Genomic DNA, 20,283 nt, shown 5'->3' on the forward strand with positions numbered 1-20,283 from the left:
AGGGAGTGAAAAAGATATCACATGACATATGCCATGAAATGGCCATTTTCTGCACGATAGAGGTCACAACAGAAATTTCATTTGAACGGTAAAGCTTTTGATTTTGTTTAATATCTCCCGATGAATTCTATAGAATGACATATGAAATAATACTGTCAAGTACTGTAGTATGTAATATGTTTGGGAGGCGATATTTTACTATGTCCCATTACTTGTGGAATTCTCTGTTGTTCCATCTCGTGCATGCCATAACCTTCTGTTCTAGTATAGCTATAGTCAGAAAAGTGATTGTGTAAACCAGACACTCCCTTATTTGATCTGTTTGTGTCTTCGAGGCATACCCGCTTTAAGGACAAGGGCTTAATCCTGTACTGTGAAGCCAATGGGAACTCTGCAGTTGTCTTTACTGGAAGCAGGAGCAGGCCCCAAACCAAGATTTTACTACTGTTGCCACTGGAGGACCAGTACAGTATTGAAAGTAATCTAGAGCCTATTCCGCCTCACGTGTCATCCACAAAATTGTCAGCTAACTTCTGAATAAAGAACCTTCATCACTGGAGAGGATGTACAAATCAGAAAGAGTACAACTAGATTTTTGAAGCCCAAGCTGAGAATTACAGCTTTGATTTACAGTGCTGTTGTACTCATTTTGGTCCCAGGATATGAGAGATACAAGGTAGATGAGGTAATACATATTATTGGACCGACATCTGTTGCTATCAGGTACACATTTTTGAGCTACACAGAGCTCTTCCTCAGGTCTCGGGAAGCAGACATGCTGCTTCCTTCCCCAAACCTGAATAAGAGCTGTGTTCTTATTCAGCTTATTAAGCTCCTGATGAAAAGCTTGTACCTTCCATCAACAGAAGTTGGTCCGACAATATATATTACCTCACCTACCTCATCTCTCTAATATCTTTTGATTTATAAAACTGAGAAAACTTGATATGGAAGTAAGTGAAAGAAAATAATTCAGTAAAAATAGCACTGTGGGAGTTCTGTATCATTTTTCTGACTACAGTCTTACTTTAAATCAAGTCTTATTGCTTCTTGATTGGTCTCACCTTTTAACTATGTTCTTATTTGATCTGACTGACTGTAAAGTGTTTTGAGAGGTTAACACTGAAGTTAAATGATCAACTAAGAAAATGGCTGGGATGCTTCATTAAAAAAAAATTAAAATGCTATTCCTTACTTCCTTTCACAACCGAAAGTGTGGCTTTGAGTCTTATTTCAGTGACAAAATATGAAGCAAAAATTAGACAACATGCTGAACCTGCCCTTAGTAACGTTTGCCAGGTAGCCACCACTGTGGAAAAGTGGGTAGGAGGGCAGGGATGAGGGACACTTATTCACTGGTCAGAGTATCTATGTAAACAGTGTCAAATAAGCAGTTCCATGAAAAGGGATAAAGTAATTTACTCTACTACCCCCTCTGACTCCTGATCCAGGGACGAAATTATGACTGATTTACAGTTTATTTTCTGGTCTACCTAACGAGTGGGTCACCTCTGATTCCTGTAAGAGCGTAACCCATAATGTCTCTAAACAGCTCTGAAGATGTGAAATATAAGTGCTAAGTGCTCAGGAGACGACAGGGACTGCTCCATCCTCATGGCTTTGTGAATGGATGGGATGTATTTAAATTGTACAAACTAGCCCTTAATCTCTCTCTGTCTCAGTTCTCCTTCTGAAAATGGAGATAATAATAGTTCCTGACTTCACAGAGGTGTCTAAGGGATAAATTAATTAATTGTGTTTGTGAGGTATTGAGATAGTCTGGAGATCAGTGCCACAAAAAGGCTATAATTAAAGAGAAAAAATCCTTAATCAGGGCAAGGTTGGGTTGATGTGCAGTAAATGGGGCCACACTGAATGATGAGGATCAAAAGAAATATTGAACAACTGCCTTATTCACTGACATCAGACAGGGGTCGTGGGGAAAAGCAGTGTGTGATCATGTAATAAAAGATTTTAACATAATGTAAACACACCAGGGGCCAAAGTTAACATTCTACAGCCAACCTTAACTTTGCCCTTTCCTAATTTTTTTAGTGACTTCCTTTGCATCCTTAGCATTCTTTTTGTGTGTGGAATACTGTATGAAACACTTCATTCTGTTAAAAAGAACAGGAGTACTTGTGGCACCTTAGAAACTAACAAATTTATTAGAGCACAAGCTTTCGTGGGCTACAGCCCACTTCATCGGATGCATAGAATGAACATATGCATCCAATGAAGTGGGCTGTAGCCCATGAAAGCTTATTCTCTAATAAATTTGTTAGAATCTAAGGTGCCACAAGTACTCCTGTTCTTTTTGCGGATACAGACTAACACGGCTGCTACTCTGAAACTTCATTCTATTATTACAGATGGTCGTATTTTTGTGCTATTAATTATTGTTTATTTCTGACAAGATTTCCACCAACCTGCTCCTCCTCCTATAATCCCAGCAGGAAAAATAATCCAATGAAATACTTATGTATGTTTTTGTGGTCTCCTATCCTAAACCATGTTTGGATGGTATAATAATTATATTTCCTTCTGCACAGTGTCTTTCAGCCAGTGAGAAAATGCAAATTACTGGCAAACATAATGCAGTACTCACGGATGGACCAACACGGCCTACTTCACCAGGAAGTCCTGCTACACCAGGGGGACCCTACAATAACCAAGTAAAAGAAAGAAATATATATAAATTATTTAAAGCCATCTGTATGATAGAGATCTCAGTACACAGGCAAATATCTTCCCAAAGCAACTGGAGATAAATTATGCCCTCAGAAACACATCTGTGCACCCAAAGGACTAAAATGGTCTAAAATGTTAGTTGTAAAACTATGTAGGAATAGATACAGAACATCAGGACCAAAATTATTATTGTGTCTTTTTATTTTATTACTTTGATTTGTTATGCAATCGCAGTCTGTAGTGTGTATAAAATGATACTTACTGCTGGTCCAAGCATCCCCTTACCCTGAAAAAAGAAAAATGTGTTGAGCAACTTTTTATGGTTACTGACATTTAATCTTGTTGGATGCCAAGAGTAGGAACATGTAGGGTGATCAAACACAAAACTGTGACGGTTCCTTCAATGAATGAATATTAAAACATTACTACCCTCACGTTTGATATAACTGAGTAGGTATTTCGGCAATTTTAACAGATATTCAACATCTAGTATAAAGATTATCATGAGATACTTAATATCAGCAGACAAGTACAGTAATTTTGTTTGACTAAACTAACCTGCAATACAAAAATATATGTGCTGGCAAAGGAATGAAGAAACTAATATTAATAGGTTTAGCTAGTTATCAAGCATTGAAACCTATGTCAAAAGATACACCTTGATGACACGTGAAGGAAGTGGTCATTTCCTTCTCCATGAGTAATGGTTAATAATAAAGTAGAAAAAGATTTCAATTATTTCAAGGCCTTCTTAAGTCCCTTAAAGCCATTAAACCACCACTGTTCTTGCTGAGCAGGGGAAGCAACGAGCTGCTCCTGTTTACATTTACTATCAGTGTTGTTCTTGATTATTTTAATCAGGTATTTCCCAGCAACAAATGCTGTTTTTCCTGTTAGGTATAATACATACTCCATAGCAAGTTTCAGCCCCAATCCTTTAAAGACTTAAGCATATGCCTAACTTTATGCAGGTAGATAGTGCCAATGAAGTCACTGGGACAGTTCACATGCAAAGTTACACACATGCCTGAGTCTCCGCAAGATCAGGGACTGTGTTAGGAAATTAACCACCTGGGTTCAGTGGAGTTTAGAAGCCACAGAATATTGTGCACTGACTGTAGTTTCCAGAGTAGCATTAGAAGAACTTGCATAATGAGGGAAGAATTTCAAACATATTGATAATCTAATATAATTTCATTTTACTCTTTTAATGAGAAGTAATAAATAAACTTTTCTTCCTTGCCTACACAACTTACATTTCCATCTGCTGTTATTTAACTGAGTAATTTAAGTCTTGCACGGTTTAACTCAGTGTGTTTGAAAGATGTTAATGTGATAAATCTAATGTACATTGTTGTGCAATACTGAACACTGGGGGAAGCCTAACTATTTTGTGTTTGTATGAAATTTGCCCTCTACTAGTCACATGCTGACAGCACAACCTGCAGTCAGGTTCTAGATCATAATATAACCACCCTCCAGAGAAAAGAAAACACTTACCTGACTGTTTAGTGGATTCCCTTTAAAAGTTTCCCTTTACCTTTTTAAGGCTAGAACGTAACTCTGAGAATGGTCAGACCTGTAATACCTGACCTACTGGTAAATAGGAAACTTTTTAAAGGCACCACTGTATGTTATTTAATCAATTGTGCCTCTAGGTCAAAATTTTAGTTGAGATACTGTAACTAGCTTTCGCTCAACATGTACCATTTATGTAAGGGTACTTTTGAAAGTGTCTCTAAATGCTGTGTAGTAGCTGGCAGGCTGTTCAGTGAAATCATGCTTCTATTCTGCCTATAAGGAGGGGGAGGATACATACTTAGGGCACTGGAGCAGCTGTCCCCATATGATCCTTCATTTCATAGGGCTACCCTGTTAAATTTACCACTCAAGAATGGTGCATAGAATCCAGATGAACGGAATGTGTTTTATACTGATTTATGTTGCACTTTTTCTAAACGAGGCAGTGCTTCACTTGCCACAATGGCAGAGCCTCTGAAATAGATCCCCCGCTAATTCATCAACCTTTGTTGCAGAATTGAATGGTTTCTGGCTTTTGTGTGTCACCTCTCACAAGCAAGTGTCCACAGAGCAAAATGGAGTTGGCTTAACTCAGCTGAAGTCAGGCCAGATTTATACCATTCTCACTGTGATCAGAATCTTGTCCAATATCTCCTCAGCACAGGTTGTGCATGGTGGAAGTTAATGATTTGAGAGGTTTAATCAGGGGAATTCTCAACAGTCAGATGCTGAAAACATAAACTCCTGTACATACACAAAATGTGACAAACAAAATACCTATGGGTGAAGTTCACCCAGTTTTAGAAATAATATGAAAATATGCTAAATACTTAGGGTGAGATTTTTAAAAACGTCTAAGTGACTTAGAAGCACAACTCCCATAGACTTTCAATGGCAAATATGCTCCTCTGTCACTTAGGTGTCTCTGAAAATCCCTCCTTTGTGTTTGTGTGTGTATAATACAAACACACACTATTATATAACATAATTATAACCAAGTAATCAGAATAGCTTACCAAATATTTGCCATGTACAGTGAATGTACAGTACAAGGAATCCTGTCTTAAGTAAATACCTAAACTGCCTTGTATAGAAGCAGTGGTCTTTAACAAAAGATAGTGCAAAACTGTACTAGAAATCTTGAGGATACTTTAAAATGGTTGTTTGAGACAGGGAATGTCTAGTGGAGTAGATTTCATTGTATTTGATAAAAATGTATTACATATTAATGGAAAATATGATTTTTTTCATGTCTTTTAATATTGGCTATGGAAACTTTGGGATCTATTTTGCTGAACAATATCAGGAAGCAAAATCTAATTTGCAATCAGGAATTTTATACAAGTGTTCAAATTTCCACTATTTCAGTTTCTTATTTTGTGATGTACAGTACATTTTTCTCTTACAGTTCTCTTACAAGTAGCATCTGCATATCATATCTTGTATATCCTGCTTAAATTTGTTTTCCTTCCTCTTTAAATATTAGCAATACTTTTCACAGATCTGCAAGAAATGAAAGTGATACTTTGACAGGCTAAATATGGTCCAAACAGCCTCTGCTGACTTTAGATAACTCTGTGAACATCCTACAATTTAAAAAGTTGTAGGACAAGCAAATCCTCTAAAAAATTGTAACTGCTAAAAAATGTATCTCTGACATATTCTAGCTTTGAGAGGCCTTATATGTACACTGTAGCTGATAGCCCAATCTCCCTAGACCTTACCAAAGTAGAGAAATCCATCTGTTTGGTGACGTGGTTATCTGAAGTATTGCACTAATTTTGTTGAGACGAGTACACAAAAGAGAAAAGCAGAAGATGAAAGAATAAAAAGGACTAAAGAGATGGTGGGAAAACATTAGAAGAAAAAATGGAAAAGAAAGAGAGGGAGGGTCAGAAGAGGGCCTGGAGAAGAAGAGAAACAGAGAAAGGAAAAATAGATATGAAATATTATAAAATTCATTTCCTTAAAATTTCTATTGGGATCAAATCCTGCAGTTCCAATTTGGACAAAACTCCCATTGGACAAAACTCCCATTGTTCAACACAGTGGCAATGAACAGTAGTAACCAAGGTGTTTGATTTTCTGTTAGTGCACAGCATTTCAACAGGTTCAAGTGGCCCTTTTTGTGAGAAAATAAGTCTGTGAATGAGTAGCTGGGGCTACTCTGCTCACCAAAGGCCACTGGCTGAATCCAGTGCAGAAAACCAGCCCACAAAGACAAGTGCATCCAGATTTTCATCTAAACATGGCAACCAATATGCCTTCTTTGTAGCATGTTCATTGTATTTCTGATAGCTGAGGTCTAACAGACCAACCCCAGGGTTTCAGGAGGCTGAAACATGAAACAAGGCCAGTATGTGCTTCTCAAAATATGCCTGCAGATAAGAATTAGAGGCCCTCCTTATTCCCTGGTTTATAGGTTAGGTTCCATGAGGGGGGAAGAGGAAGGGATAGGAATCAGTTTAATCTCACTAAAGTCAAGATCACTAGTATTAGCTTTTTTTGGAGAATTTCAGTAATTTCCCTATTCTCTCTAGCCTGCAGTCCCATTCACTCAGTGTGAAAGCTTCCATGAATGTAATTCGCCAGAGAGATTTATTCTGAGCAGAACTCTTTCTATCTGGATTTGGCTCTTTCATGCTAATAGCCATGGTGTCAGATCACCAACACCGAAGTCCTCCAAATATTGTATCCTTTCCTAAAATCTGGGGCTCAAGAGTCTCATTTACTAAATGGATAGGCAATTTGCTCTATCTTGTTTTACTCACCCACAATGAAATGATACTTTTCAATAGTATCAGCAGGTGTCTCCAGTACATCCCTCTTTCCTGGCCATAAACAGTTCCTTTTACCTGAGAATTACTAATATTTGTGTTCTAGGTCACAACTTTACACACAACATCAGCCATCCCACACTTCAATACTAGTGATACCGGTTTCCTCACCACACTACCATACATGTCCTACATGGCATGTGCAGTACAGCTTGCAATGCAGTAAAAAAAAGTCAATCACTACCAAGGCACACTGGAGTGGATCACTAGCAGCTAGAACTGCAAAACAGTGGCCCATAATCCCACTGATCATTTTACAGCCCCCAAATATGGTTTCTAATTCACTCTCTTACCATGGGTGACATTCCTCCACAATGTGTGTGCATGTGAAAAATCTGTGTTCTCTACAAACCTCACAAGGACCATTTGAGCTCTTAATGCCAAATAAATTCCACTCCTAGCAGAGCTGTCAGGTTGAACAACTGAGGTTTCCTTTATAATGATGCATTTTTGATGTGTTTTCACAGTAGCAACTCCACTTCCAAAGGAAGGGAAATCCTTTAAAGACATTTCTGACATCCACCTTTCCAACAAGCTCTCCTATTATTCTGTCCTGGAACCCACGTTCTCTGCAGGTTCCCTTTGGATGAAGTTAAAATACTCTATACTTTCCCTAAGTTTCACATCTATAGGAATGCAGCCCAGCTTCCAGTACCATGTATTTTAGGTTGAAATAATTCCATTAATGCATCTTTTAATTTTCCATAGTCACTTTTCACCTCAAGTGGTAAATTTCTTCATACACACTTCTCTCAGATCCTATGAGTAACAGAACTGGCAACCCAAAGCTGTCTCCATCATTCCATCAATTTAGTTTTGCAGCTAATTCAAACCACTGTCCTAAGCAATCATTTCACCATCTACTCTGCTGAATAACTGGCAAACCCTCCCTTCCCCTCTGAAAACAGTGCTTTCAATCTACTTAGCAGCCCTCTCAGTTTTGCTATTTCTCTAACCACGGTTTGCTTATGTTATGGATACACAGACCCCACTAGCTGTCACAAGTTTGTACTCTAATTGTCCTGGGGTTTGGATTTTCAGCTAAGGAACATGTATATTTGGAAAATAAAGGAATATATCCACATGAAATGATGTACCTTAAGCTTGAACATTTTTTACATGTAAGCTGTTATTCAAGATAAGGAATACATTTTCTTTTATGCCTAAGCATTTTGAGTGAATCTGTATATAAATAATAGTAAAAATTAATGGGTCACAATTAAAAATGAAAACATACAGTCAGGGCTACGAAGTTGTGGATCAAGATAGAATAGAGCAAGCCTAATACTTAGTCCCAACAATTCTAGTCTCAGGGAAGAATCAATTCTTAATCTCCTGAAGCCATATATCAGGGCACGATACCCTCCAATTGTTCCCATTCCCATCTTTTTAAAGGGTTTCCTTTATAGTCTCAGTTTCTCTGTGTCTGGAATCATCCAGTTCTCCATTTCTGGAAGGTCTTTAACCTGGCAATTCTTCTCAGACTCCAAACCTGAATACTTAGCCCTCTCTGAATTCAAAGCTGAACAGTTCTCTTTGAAATCCTCTTCTCACATTATGCTGTCTTTCACCATCGAAAAACAAAACAAAACAAAAAAAACCCTCTCTCGTGCACTCAAATTTCAGTCATACAAACTTTTAAACTTATATAGAGATGAGCTGAAACCTGACCCTTCTTGGGCTAACATACCCATGTAAACCATGGACTTCCCTGTCTGAGGGCTCTTCTTCACTTCCACAAAGAGATAGAAATTGTTAGAAAATATGTTCTCAAAAACTTGATCCATTCACAGAAATTTTCATTCCCTTTAGAGCATGCAGATAAATCAGTTAGTCTGAATGCAATGAACTCTTTGTAATGGGGTTGTAAAAAAATCAATTCCATCAACTAGAGACTCCATTTTCTAAAGAATGTGCCTTCAATGCCTTTGAATGACTGAATCTGTACCCTACCAATGCAAAAATAAAAGTGTTACTCTACTACAAGAGTTCTCAAACTGGGGGTCAGGACCCCTCGGGGGTCGCAAGCTGTCAGCCTCCACCCCAAACCCTGCTTTGCCTCCAGCATTTGTAATGGTGTTAAATATATTTTAAAGTGTTTTTAATTTATAAAGGGGGAGAGGGGCACACTCAGAGGCTTGCTGTGTGAAAGGGGTCACCAGTACAAAAGTTTGAGAACCCCTGCTCTGCTACCTCAGAGTTCCTTAAGAGATTTTCTTGTTTTCCATCATGCCATCTAGCAATTAAAATAATTTATATTGGTATTTTAAGTCTATACTATAATAAATATATGACTTACTGGAAGTCCACGGCCTCCGGGCAATCCAGGTTCACCCTGCAAATAATCAAATTGTTATTATTTGTCAAGCTATAATACCACAGTTGGTGTTGTACGCAACATTTAGGAAGATATAGTTCTTGTCCCTTGAAGGCTACGTACTAAGGGACAGATTCTGCAATCCTTTCTCACCTTGACTAGCACTTAATCGAGCAGTCCCATTTAATTCAGTGGAACAACATGTAAAGGAAATTTCTACTCAGAGTCGGAAAAGGATAGGAAATCAGATCATAAATATTATAACTTTGTTTTGTTTTAAAGAGAACAATTCAAACATTTTGGTTACTCTGTATTAGTGTTCTTATGTTGAAAGTTCCTACATTTGAATTGTTGAGGAACTGAGGTTTTGCAGTTATGGTGGTGGCTACGTATGGTGACAGCAGTTATTATAGGGCCCAATCATGCAAAGGGTTGAACACCCCGTGAGAGATGCTGAGCACTTTCAACTGCTAATGAAGTCAATCGGAGTTGAGGGCACTCAGTGTCTCAGAAGGAGGGTCCAACTGGATCAGGATTGCATTCCATATTCATTAGAAAAGACTGTAGAGTCTCATTACCCTCAAAAAGTCTATAAGTACGCCTGTGAAAAATGCATCAAAGACTTAATAACTGACTTTATTCTTACCTTTTGTCCTCGGGGTCCAGCTGGGCCAGGCGATCCATCAGGGCCTGTTAGTCCCTTGTGAAATAAAGTGTAACATATTAATGTAACTCATGTTTTTATTAATCACAACAGAAAACTCTATAAAATATAAAACACTGTGAAATTGTCTTACAATGCAAATAGTTTAGTGAGATACAGAGATGGAGCTGACTTTCAAAATTCTAATGAATATCCAAACTCTGCCAAAGTTCAAGGTGAGAGTTTGTGGCTATTATTTTCACCTGGGTTATATTGCCTTCAACAATAACCTTGGCTAAATTCCAGTTAGTAACAATAGGTGACCTCAGATTCCCTTAAATTTTTCCAAATCAGAGAAATTTTGCTAGACAGATGAACTTTTGTGACTTATGATTAAAATGTCAAATTTCTATGTTTGTACTGCATAATCAGTTGCCCATAATGAAAAACTGGAACTAATTTCAATAATGTATCTTAAAAGGATACTTGAATGTTTGAAATCAGATGAGAAAAACAGATGACCTTTTGGTGACCTCTGATGAAAAGAACCCACCCTTCCTTCCATATGCATCTCAATGTGAATATGGAAATTAATAGTCAGTTATCCCCCTAAAAGCCTCTGTATTACATTAGATTTATACTCACACCGATACTGTTCATATGCTGTATAGATTATCCATATATATAAGGCCATATTTTGACTTCAAAGCATGACTTCAATGACAGCTACACATAGGCATCCAAAATAGACTATTGTTGATAGTATTAAAAATGTACCCTAGGACGTACAATCATTTTGAACCAAATGTTAGCCCTATGTACGTAATAAGGCACATGGCAGCCACTTACTTGCTCTATAGGTCAGCTAGACACCAGGCTGACCACTGGGAAGATAGTTAGGCTTAGGGAGTTGGGGAAGGGGAATAGAAGCTGCATCTGCTTTGTGCAAGAACGGAGATGATGCAAATTACTTCCCCAAACCACTCCTCACAGCAGCCCTCTGTGTATCTCTTCACCCTTCTCTTCCTTCCCAAAACAAGTTGAAGATGTTACTGTTGAGGAAGAAAGGATAGGGAGCAGGGCCCAATCGTATGTGGTAGCACTCTTCCCTTTCTACTTCTGATTGCAATGATAAAGGACAGGAATTCTTTGGTCCCCAGACTAGCAGCCATAGTTAGCCATGACCTCATTCTGTAGGCCATACTAAACCATTCAGTGTCCCTGTCATTCAGCCAAGAAGGAACTAGCCCCCATACCACACAGAAATATTGGAGTAGGCCTCCCCGTCTCATTGCCTCCATCTTCCTGGTGTTCGCACATGGCAATCCAGGAGGGTGGAATCATAAACCCAGCCTCTGGGGCATACTATGTGGTTGCCACAAGCAAAATGAGACAGCCACACAGATTCTGCGCTGAGAGTATCCCCTGAATTAAAGGGCCATGTGGCTGATACAGGTTGGGTCATGATTTGGCCTTATGCCATACTTGCCTCTCTGACTAAAACGAAAAAAAAAAAAAAGGCAATTATAACTGGGAGTTCAGTAAGGACTAAGTTGTTCTCAAACATTTATGTGGCTTAATAATTCAAGAAATCTATCAAAAAATCCTTGCTTTTATCTTCGTCCAATATTTTCCTTTTTGGTGAGTTTCTAATAATTCAGTATGTGACCCAAAGGGCTTTTTTCCTGCTAATTTACTTTCTGGAGCTTACATGGTCATTATGGACAATTACTGTGCAGTATTTTTTGTTCAGTTTATTATAACTGGCAGTAGAATAATTTGTAAGAGAAAAACAAAATTAAAGAAATCAGAACTGGCCCAGCAATTTAAGGATAAGGAAGGACAGTATAAATGAAAAACCCAGATACATGTTATTTTTAATTCCATGCCAGTTGGATGCACAATGAGTGTATATTAAGGTCAATTTGTGTAGTCTTCAACTGTAAATATATTTACATTTTACTATTTTTCACTCATTCAGTAAGACTGGGGTATATGCAGGAGCAAGAAGGCATCAAAAGCACCTAAAGCAGAACAGCTTCTGTATGGGGAGAGATTCAAAAGACTGGAACTGTTCATCTTAGAAAAGAGATGACTAAGAGGGGATATGATAGAGATCTATAAAATCATGAATGTTGTGGAGAAAGTGAATAAGGAAGTGTTATTTACCCCTTCATATAACACAATAACCGGGGTCACCCAGTGAAATTAATAGGCAGCCGGTTTCTAACATACATAAGGAAGTACTTCTTCACACAACACACAGTCAGCCTGTGGAACTCATTGCCAAGGGATGTTGTGAAGGCCAAAAGTATAATTGGGTTAAAAAAAGAATTAGATAAGTTCATAACCTTCAATGGCTATTAGCCAAGATAGTCAGGTATGCAATCCTGTGCTCTGGGTGTCCTTAGCCTCTATTTGCCAGAAGCTGAACTGGATGACAGAGGATGGATCTTGATAATTGCCCTGTTCTATTCATTTCTTCTGAAGCAGCTGGCACCAGCCACTGTCAGAAGACAGTATAGTATACTGGGCCAGATGGACCATTGGTATGGCTGTTCTTATGTTTTAACTGTGGAGTTGAAGAATATGATGTGGTTTAGGTGACTGAGTTGCCTTGAAAGGGAAACAAAGAATCCAGAAACTGAGTCTTGGCAGGAAAGTAAAGGATAAAAAGATTTTCAAATATTTGGTTTTATATTTGGTCTTTGCTTATTGTTTTTCAGTTTGCACACAGAGGGTCTCAGGGACAACTCAGTGAAGTCAATTTGGAATATTGAAATTAATGTGGATTTTGGCAAGATCAAATCCCTATTCTATTATGGATTTTGGATCTTAAACAGGTTTAAATAGGAATTTTTAGTTCACCTTTTGCAGAAGACCTTTACAGAAAAAACAATCAACTTCCAGCATGTTTCATTTTCAAGTTAATTTTAGCACATCCATATAGTTCATGTTCTCTCCACCCCTTACAATTGCTGAGTCAAGTCTTACAAATTATTTTTCTGCCATTTTTATATAAGCTACACAATGTGCTTAAATCCTTGCATAAGACATAAATACCAATATGACAACTCCATCAAAGGAAAGAACTACAATAAGAAGTTTCCCCAAATGTACAAATAAGATAGTGTTTTAGTGCCAGTATATTTTTTCAGGTTGCAGTGGGGGAGGTCTAGGTTGGATATTAGGAAAAACTTTTTCACTAGGAGGGTGGTGAAGCACTCGAATGCGTTACCTAGGGAGGTGGTGGAATCTCCTTCCTTAGAAGTTTTTAAGGTCAGGCTTGACAAAGCCCTGGCTGAGATGATTGGATTGGTCCTGCTTTGAGCAGGGGGTTAGACTAGATGACCTCCTGAGGTCCCTTCCAACCCTGATATTCTGTGATTCTATGATTTGTTCTAGCTTTCCATCAAAATAAGATTCCCTTGAACCTTAGTTATTTAGGCCCTTGTGTTGTTCCCCATAAAGAAACAAAGTCACAAGGGCAGTAACCCTCATTGGGGTGGGTTGAAGTCTTCCTTCCTTCAGAATAATATATATTCAAGTCACTATTTCTCTTGGGATTCTGTTTCTCCTGGTATCACAGTTAAAGTCCATCCATAAGCTTTAGCTCACTAAAGCATAATCATTACTTTACCACAGTTCCATGTAGCTAGCTGTCTCAAATTTGGATGTGCTAAATGTGACATAACAATAGTTTTCTTGCACTTACAAGGTCATGTATTGCTACTGAGAAATAAAAATTCTATTTTAATTAGTCTCTAAGGTGCCACTAGTACTCCTTTTCTATTTGGGGGAAATATTTATATAATATAAAATAAGTGGGATGTGTTAAGCAACACTCTTAAAGACCATCGATCATCTGCTTGGGTATTTAAATGAATTTGTATTTTCATATTATATTTTGGTTTTCTAAAATTATGTAAAGATGACTAAAATCTGTATTTAAAAAAACTTGCACAATCAGTCTGTCTTCATTTAAATTGTAAAAAATGGATCTAATTTGTTTCCATAGGGCACTTAAAAGCTTGTAACAATTTTGTAACTATATGTTAAACAAATACATGACCATTTATATTATACACTACATTCACATTCTATCTGAAGTTACTGAGAAACTAGTGTTTCTGATTAACACCTCAACCACACAGTAATCCTCTGGTTATTTACTTCATATACTGTGTGTTTTCATGGTCCATGGTTATTATTTAAGGCATAACATTTTCAGATTAGATTACTACTTGACCAGCCAGTATACAGCTTCATAATCAGAAAATATTGAAAAATATGTGACAGACATTTTTTTTCCAGTTCATCTTGTAGGGTGGAAGATTTTAAAATATCCATTCTTGACTGAGCTCATGAGTATGTGACAGATTGTTAAATCCGTGCATGAGCTTTTGATCTGCAGTTTTAGTTCACAATCCACTGCTATTCTAATATAAAATAATAATATAAAATAAAAGTTTGCTCTTCAGCTGTAAATTCCAGATCTCTAAAACAAAAAACAAAAGAGCACAGTTTGTCTCATGAAGAATGATTCAAAACAACCCTTGATTCCCAGAGGATTGGATCACATTTTAAATTTATTCCTTCACATGCTAGCATGTTTCTTGCATGAGTCTTGCATTTAGTCTTGTTGGGCTCTCTCATAATATATTCTCCCTTTTCTTCATTCTGTCCCAACATTCCCCAAGAGGAAGTTTCTCTGTTTGTGCCCTCAGTTGCCCTTATAGTGTTGTATGGGAAAAGTGAATGTGATGCTTCCACAGGCAGGGCAAAGTGAATCAATCTGTGACTAGTTCTTAACATCCCGGAAACTGCTAACGCCCCCTGCAGACCAGTTATACCAACTGGAAATGAGGAAATTGCCTCAGTCATGGGTTCCTTGCTTATTTAAAGAGACAGGTCTTGCTCTTGCCTGTTGGTCAGTAGGGGGCAATTCAAAGTGTCTCTCTGTTTTCCTTTGCTGTTCTCCTTTTTCTCATCCCAGAGCAGGGCGGAGCTGATTCCCTGGGCTGGTCCCAGAACCCCCACAGGCAGGAGAGGAGCCGATGAAGCATGCTGCCTGGCAAGGCCTGATGCTGAGACTCCATTCATCTCGCTTTACTTTCATTTGCCCACAAATGCCCCTGGCTCCCATTAATTCCTGAAGCCTGGACTCCACGTGGCAGGCAGCATACACGCTCTGGTTTACAACAGGATTTAGGATGGGAGAGGGCACCCTTCCCTGCCTCAGCCGCCTTGCACCCAGCACGTGCAGTAGCTCGACTCCTCCTTCCTTTCCCTTGTGGCAGCTGGGTCTGTGCAGGCTGTACATAGATGAACAGTATGGGCACCTTCATGGGGCTTTCGCCAGGTCCCTCCCTCCCAATCGCATCCCTCCCCTTTGACTGCCTCTCCCCTCTTGCCACAGCTCTTCCCCGTCCTCAGGGCAAAGAGGGAGAGAGCTGTTTCTCTGTAACTCCAAACAATCCTTGCTCTGTTATCACCCAAGGAAACGCTGGAATCCTCAGCCCTCCCCAGGGACCTCAGTCCTCCAGACCCTGTGCCCAGTCTCTCTAACCACCTCCCAGCCCAGCCCTGTGTGTAAGAGAGAGCCTTTCAAACGGCAGCCAGATCCTTCACTCACACACGGCTGGCCATCTGGGTTGTGATTAAACCAGGGACCTTAGAAGGAGGTCGCCTCCCTCCAGAAATAGCTTAAAACTGATTATTTTTCCAAAAAAGAAGACAATGTCTACTCACATCAGCTCCTGGCTCTCCTGGCGTCCCGGAGGCACCTGGTTTGCCTGGCTCGCCATCCGGACCCTTCAGGATTCAAATGAACAAAGAAATAACATATTTTAGAGTGAGAAGCAAGCACAGCTGAGACACTCTGATACAAAGATCTGGATTGATCCTGTTGCAAGATCGAATGCAAAGCAATGTAAATTACTTACCGGAGGGCCTGGGGGGCCATTGGGACCTCTGTCTCCCTAACGGGATGTAAAAGAGAAACGGTTCAGTCAGCAGCCTTTAGAGTCCCGAGGTGACACTAATGAACCCATGTGCAAAATGTTAAACAGATGATCAGGAATGATCCCTAATTCATTTCTATTGTGTAATCCCATATAGTTCCTATTATGTGGAATAATTCTATATACCTACTGTATGCTATCAAGAATAATCCTGTATAGTTCTTTACAGATTATCAAGAATAATTGCATATGATTCCTATCACATACTGTAATAAATAATCCCATATAATCCTTTTTACAGACTACCAGACTGCCTTGCCCCACCGCCACTACCCCACACACCCATTACTGTTTCAGCCGATGCTGAACAATAATTCCTATGCAGATTATTAAGGACACTAGAGAGTGCTGCCAAATTCAAAGGATCCCAAGGACTAACTACTAATGTATTAAGAATAGTTCAGGTGTGTGCAGGAGGCATTCCTAGCTGCCAGCTATGGTGACTCATGTATGGGAGACACTTACATCTATGCCATCAATGCCAGGAACTCCTGGTGTCCCTGGTGGCCCTGGGGGGCCTTGTGGACCTGGGGGGCCTCTCTGACAAGGAATAAAACAAAGAGCAATTAGATAGTGAGCAGATCCCAGAAAACCTGCAGCAACTTCTGGGTAGGGGTGCAGGAACAGGGAGACCAGCCCATAGGGAAAGAATTTCTAAACGCTTCTAAGTGGGCTCCTCAGTCACCAGGGCCCTTAGCTGACCATACAGTTGGTCTTGTGCACCTGATTAAAGTAACTGTCATTTTGACCCACTGAACTGCATTCCCCCTTGTTTAGCGACTGCCAAAATGTCCATTGCAATCTGAACCAGGATTACAAATTCTCAAAAACTCCCCCTGTCCTCGTCTATTGTCATTCACCCACTGCACAAGAACAGGCATGCTAGTGTATATGTCACTGTGTAACTGTACAGTACAATCTGGGCTTTGTGGAGCAAAAGTTTTGGGGGTAATATTTACATCAGAAATTCACTAGCCTGGCCCTTGAAAAATCAATATAAAAACAGTGAAGGAAAAATCATGTTCTTTGTGAATAACGCTTTGAAATTCTCCACACCTATTCTAACAAGCTCATTCAGCCTAAACAGAAGAGACTCTTCTTAAGAGTTTGTGTTACGAAGGAAAGTTTAATAATACAGCCCTTCTCTGCTCTCACTAAAGTATTCACTGCAATAACATTTTTTTTCCTTATAAAAAAATTCCAGTTACCTGTCCTCACAAGTACATTAAAATCTACAATCCTGGTTATAATTAGCCTTCTCCACAGGCTGGGCTCCTGAGAGAGGTGTTAGCAGGCACTGAATATGTTTGAACCCAAAGAAACACGTTCTTTGAAAGAATGTTTGTAACCCTTGAGTTCTATAATATACTGGACTGTTTTCTTTATTACTAAACTCCAACAGCCAGGCAAAGCAAACCTCACAATGGAGGCTTTGTGAATGAAACCTCAAGACCCGACAGGAGGAGGTGATGCTCTCAGTCTGGCAAGAGCTGCCAGAATCTGAAATCTCCAATCCCATTCAGGCAGTCCTAGCTATAGCCCATGTCCTTCCTGCTCTTTTTCAAATGTTACTGGCACTTTAGAAATGTTTCTTTCTTAGAGCAACCTCTCAAGTTCTTATTAAATTGATGATATTCTTACTTGCAGTTTAAACCCTGTCCTACCACTGCTCATTGGCACATTGCATAGAAAGGTTCTGTTCAAAGCAATTGCAACCATTGCATCTACATCTCTTTGCTTAACTTATTTTTTCCACGTTAGAAATGCTAATGTGATTTCAGTTTTTAAAAAAAATAAAGTTACAGCCACCACTGCTGGGATAAGATAACCCAGCCACGAGACTGTTGGATTTTGAAAGGCATCAGATCCCAGACAAGAGGACAGGAGATTGTTCTCAGCTTCCCAGGGACTTTGTATAGACCCTTTCTCTTTGCACTGAGCAGGTTTCCTTTCCTTAAAACTTACCTCCATGGCTGTCTGGCTTATCTGCAATGAATAAGAAATGTATAATAAAAGTCAGGTACAACTTACTTGAGCCAGGCAAAGGCACATAATTTGTAGAAAAACCCCTAGAGGTAAGGCTCCCCTGCCCCGAGCAGTGCTAGACATGGTCACTTCTCTGCTGGCCAGCAATGTTGCTCTTGATGGATTTTAGGACCCGCAAGACATAAAATTCCCCCCAAGTGACTTCACTAGCAGCAGCAGAAAGGTAAGCCCTGCTACAGGCATCTGTTTCTTCTGTTTATTAATGGTCTTAGAGGAGGGTAATGGGGATTGGAGGAAATCTGAATGCTAGGAAGGAGGGGATTGAATGACACCAGCTCCTTTAACCCTTTGCCCTGCTGCTGCTGCTCTGACCATGGTCCTCAGCAGCAGTCTTTTAACTTTCTGCATGAGTTATCAAGAGAGAAAAGCAAAGCTAGGCCATGGTGCTTGCAAAGAGCCCTACAGAGGCACACATTTTAAATATCTCTGCCTTAGGTAGTTTGATAAGAAAAAAGCAAGAAAGCAAGAGAAGAGTTAAAACCACGAGACCATTTTGAAAGGCACCAAGTCCCAGACACAGATGCTAAATATAGACACCTATAACCATAAGAAAAATAAGGAGAGTGATAACAGCCGGAGGCCCAGAGGGAAAGGTTGAAGATGTAGACCCAATGATAGTATGAATACTAGGAATGTAAGGCTGAGGAAGCCCCTTACCCATCTCCTGGCTGGAAGTTCACTGCAACTTTCTCTTTGTGGTCGTAGAGGGTCGCAATGAATCAGCATCCACTGGATTTCAAACTAGTGAAGGGGATAAAATGAGATTAATTTATTTCAGATGTTCATGCTTGTCAGGTTTCAATGACATGAACACTCTGATCAGCCATCTCTGGGTTTTAAAAGTTGTGTAGTAGAAAACAAGAGATATGATTACAGTCTAAGGGATATATAACACATATAACACTCATAGTTCCTGGAACATTAAGCATAAACAGCAGGTGCTCAGCAACTGAATGGTATCAGGTGCTGGAGCTTACTTCTTTAGAACAGACCGGCTAGTTACCTTTGGTTCTTCCCTTGCTCTAGCATCTGTTTGTATATTTAGAAAGGGGCATAAAACCTGTTGTAGGAATTAAGGGAAAAGGAAGTCTACAGTTGGTCATGTCCAAGAACAGGTGTTCTTTCATCTTTATATTATGCTGTGGAAGTTGTTTTATTAATGAATACACATTCATAAAATGATTTCCTTTGGACTAGACAGCTACATGGATAAAGAATGACAGGTTTGACAATGAATGCAGGTCTAAGTAGGAGGAATTCTAGAGACCTGACTCATATATACACTTGAAACATTCTGGGGCAGGCTGATATACCTTTGTGAGATTTCACATCTTCTTCAATATTTTCACATTGGCTCTGTAAAATGACCCAGAAATAAAACCACTTCTTTGCCTCTAAGAACTAACAACTGATCCTTTAGGTGTCTGCATAGATGAGGAAAGTGTGCTTTACATACCCTCAGCTGGAAATGACTGGGTGAATAGATGCAGTAAATAGCTTCAGAGGTATGTCCTCTGGTATGTAATGTACCATATGGTACATTAAATACAGGTACATCCATATAAATTATTTTAGTACACATGCATAATATTTCTTTTTGTGAGATCTTAGATCATTTTCCCATCTCATTCTACATGATTTTTGTGGTCATGAAGCTAATGAATGGTCTACTCCATGTTTTTTCAGGCTGCAAAACTGGTGAAGGGGGTCACAACCTTCCCTTCTTTATGACCAGATGGAATGGGAAGGAAGGAGCGTGATGCTTTTTTCTGTTGTAAAATATACTCGTAATACGTAAAGGTTGAGATCTAGCCTTCCTGAGAACCTCAGGGAAGAAGTATGAGTCTTCAGGACTTTCATTTCATTTCATTTCAATCTTGATCATGATTTCTATGCAGCTAGAACCCAGCTTTCATCCCCCTTGACTCATTCTTAGATCCCTCCATTCCTATCTGGTTCCTTATGTTGACTTCCTCATTTCCACATTACTCCATATACTGTACCTCATTAATGCTTCACAGATTGAAGTCCTTTACTGCCACATCTATGTCCTCAAGTTTGCCAAAATTGCTAGAATTCTTCTTTACTTTGATTCTGCCTTTACTGAAATTCTTGCAATCAAATCTTTATTGTTCTCTATATTTACTCCGAAGATTTCAGAGTTTCCAGAATGCAGTGGCTAGACTGCTCTCTTCCTCAAGGATG

General features: G+C 39.2%; 1 protein-coding gene across 1 annotated transcript in view; it reads right to left on the minus strand.

The window, feature by feature from the left end:
- COL9A1 (collagen type IX alpha 1 chain) overlaps positions 1-20,283 on the minus strand; it is a 102,535-nt gene that overhangs the window by 62,091 nt on the left and 20,161 nt on the right. The window contains exons 6-14 of the mRNA XM_077811607.1: positions 18,736-18,819; positions 17,998-18,018; positions 16,498-16,572; positions 15,955-15,990; positions 15,761-15,823; positions 10,013-10,066; positions 9,349-9,384; positions 2,954-2,977; positions 2,609-2,662 (exon numbers count right to left, since the gene is read on the minus strand). Of these exons, the coding sequence (XP_077667733.1) occupies positions 2,609-2,662; positions 2,954-2,977; positions 9,349-9,384; positions 10,013-10,066; positions 15,761-15,823; positions 15,955-15,990; positions 16,498-16,572; positions 17,998-18,018; positions 18,736-18,819 (447 nt within the window). The remainder of the gene's footprint in view (positions 1-2,608; positions 2,663-2,953; positions 2,978-9,348; positions 9,385-10,012; positions 10,067-15,760; positions 15,824-15,954; positions 15,991-16,497; positions 16,573-17,997; positions 18,019-18,735; positions 18,820-20,283) is intronic.

The sequence above is a fragment of the Eretmochelys imbricata genome, chromosome 3 (assembly GCF_965152235.1).
Source record: "Eretmochelys imbricata isolate rEreImb1 chromosome 3, rEreImb1.hap1, whole genome shotgun sequence".
Classification (NCBI taxonomy): domain Eukaryota; kingdom Metazoa; phylum Chordata; order Testudines; family Cheloniidae; genus Eretmochelys; species Eretmochelys imbricata.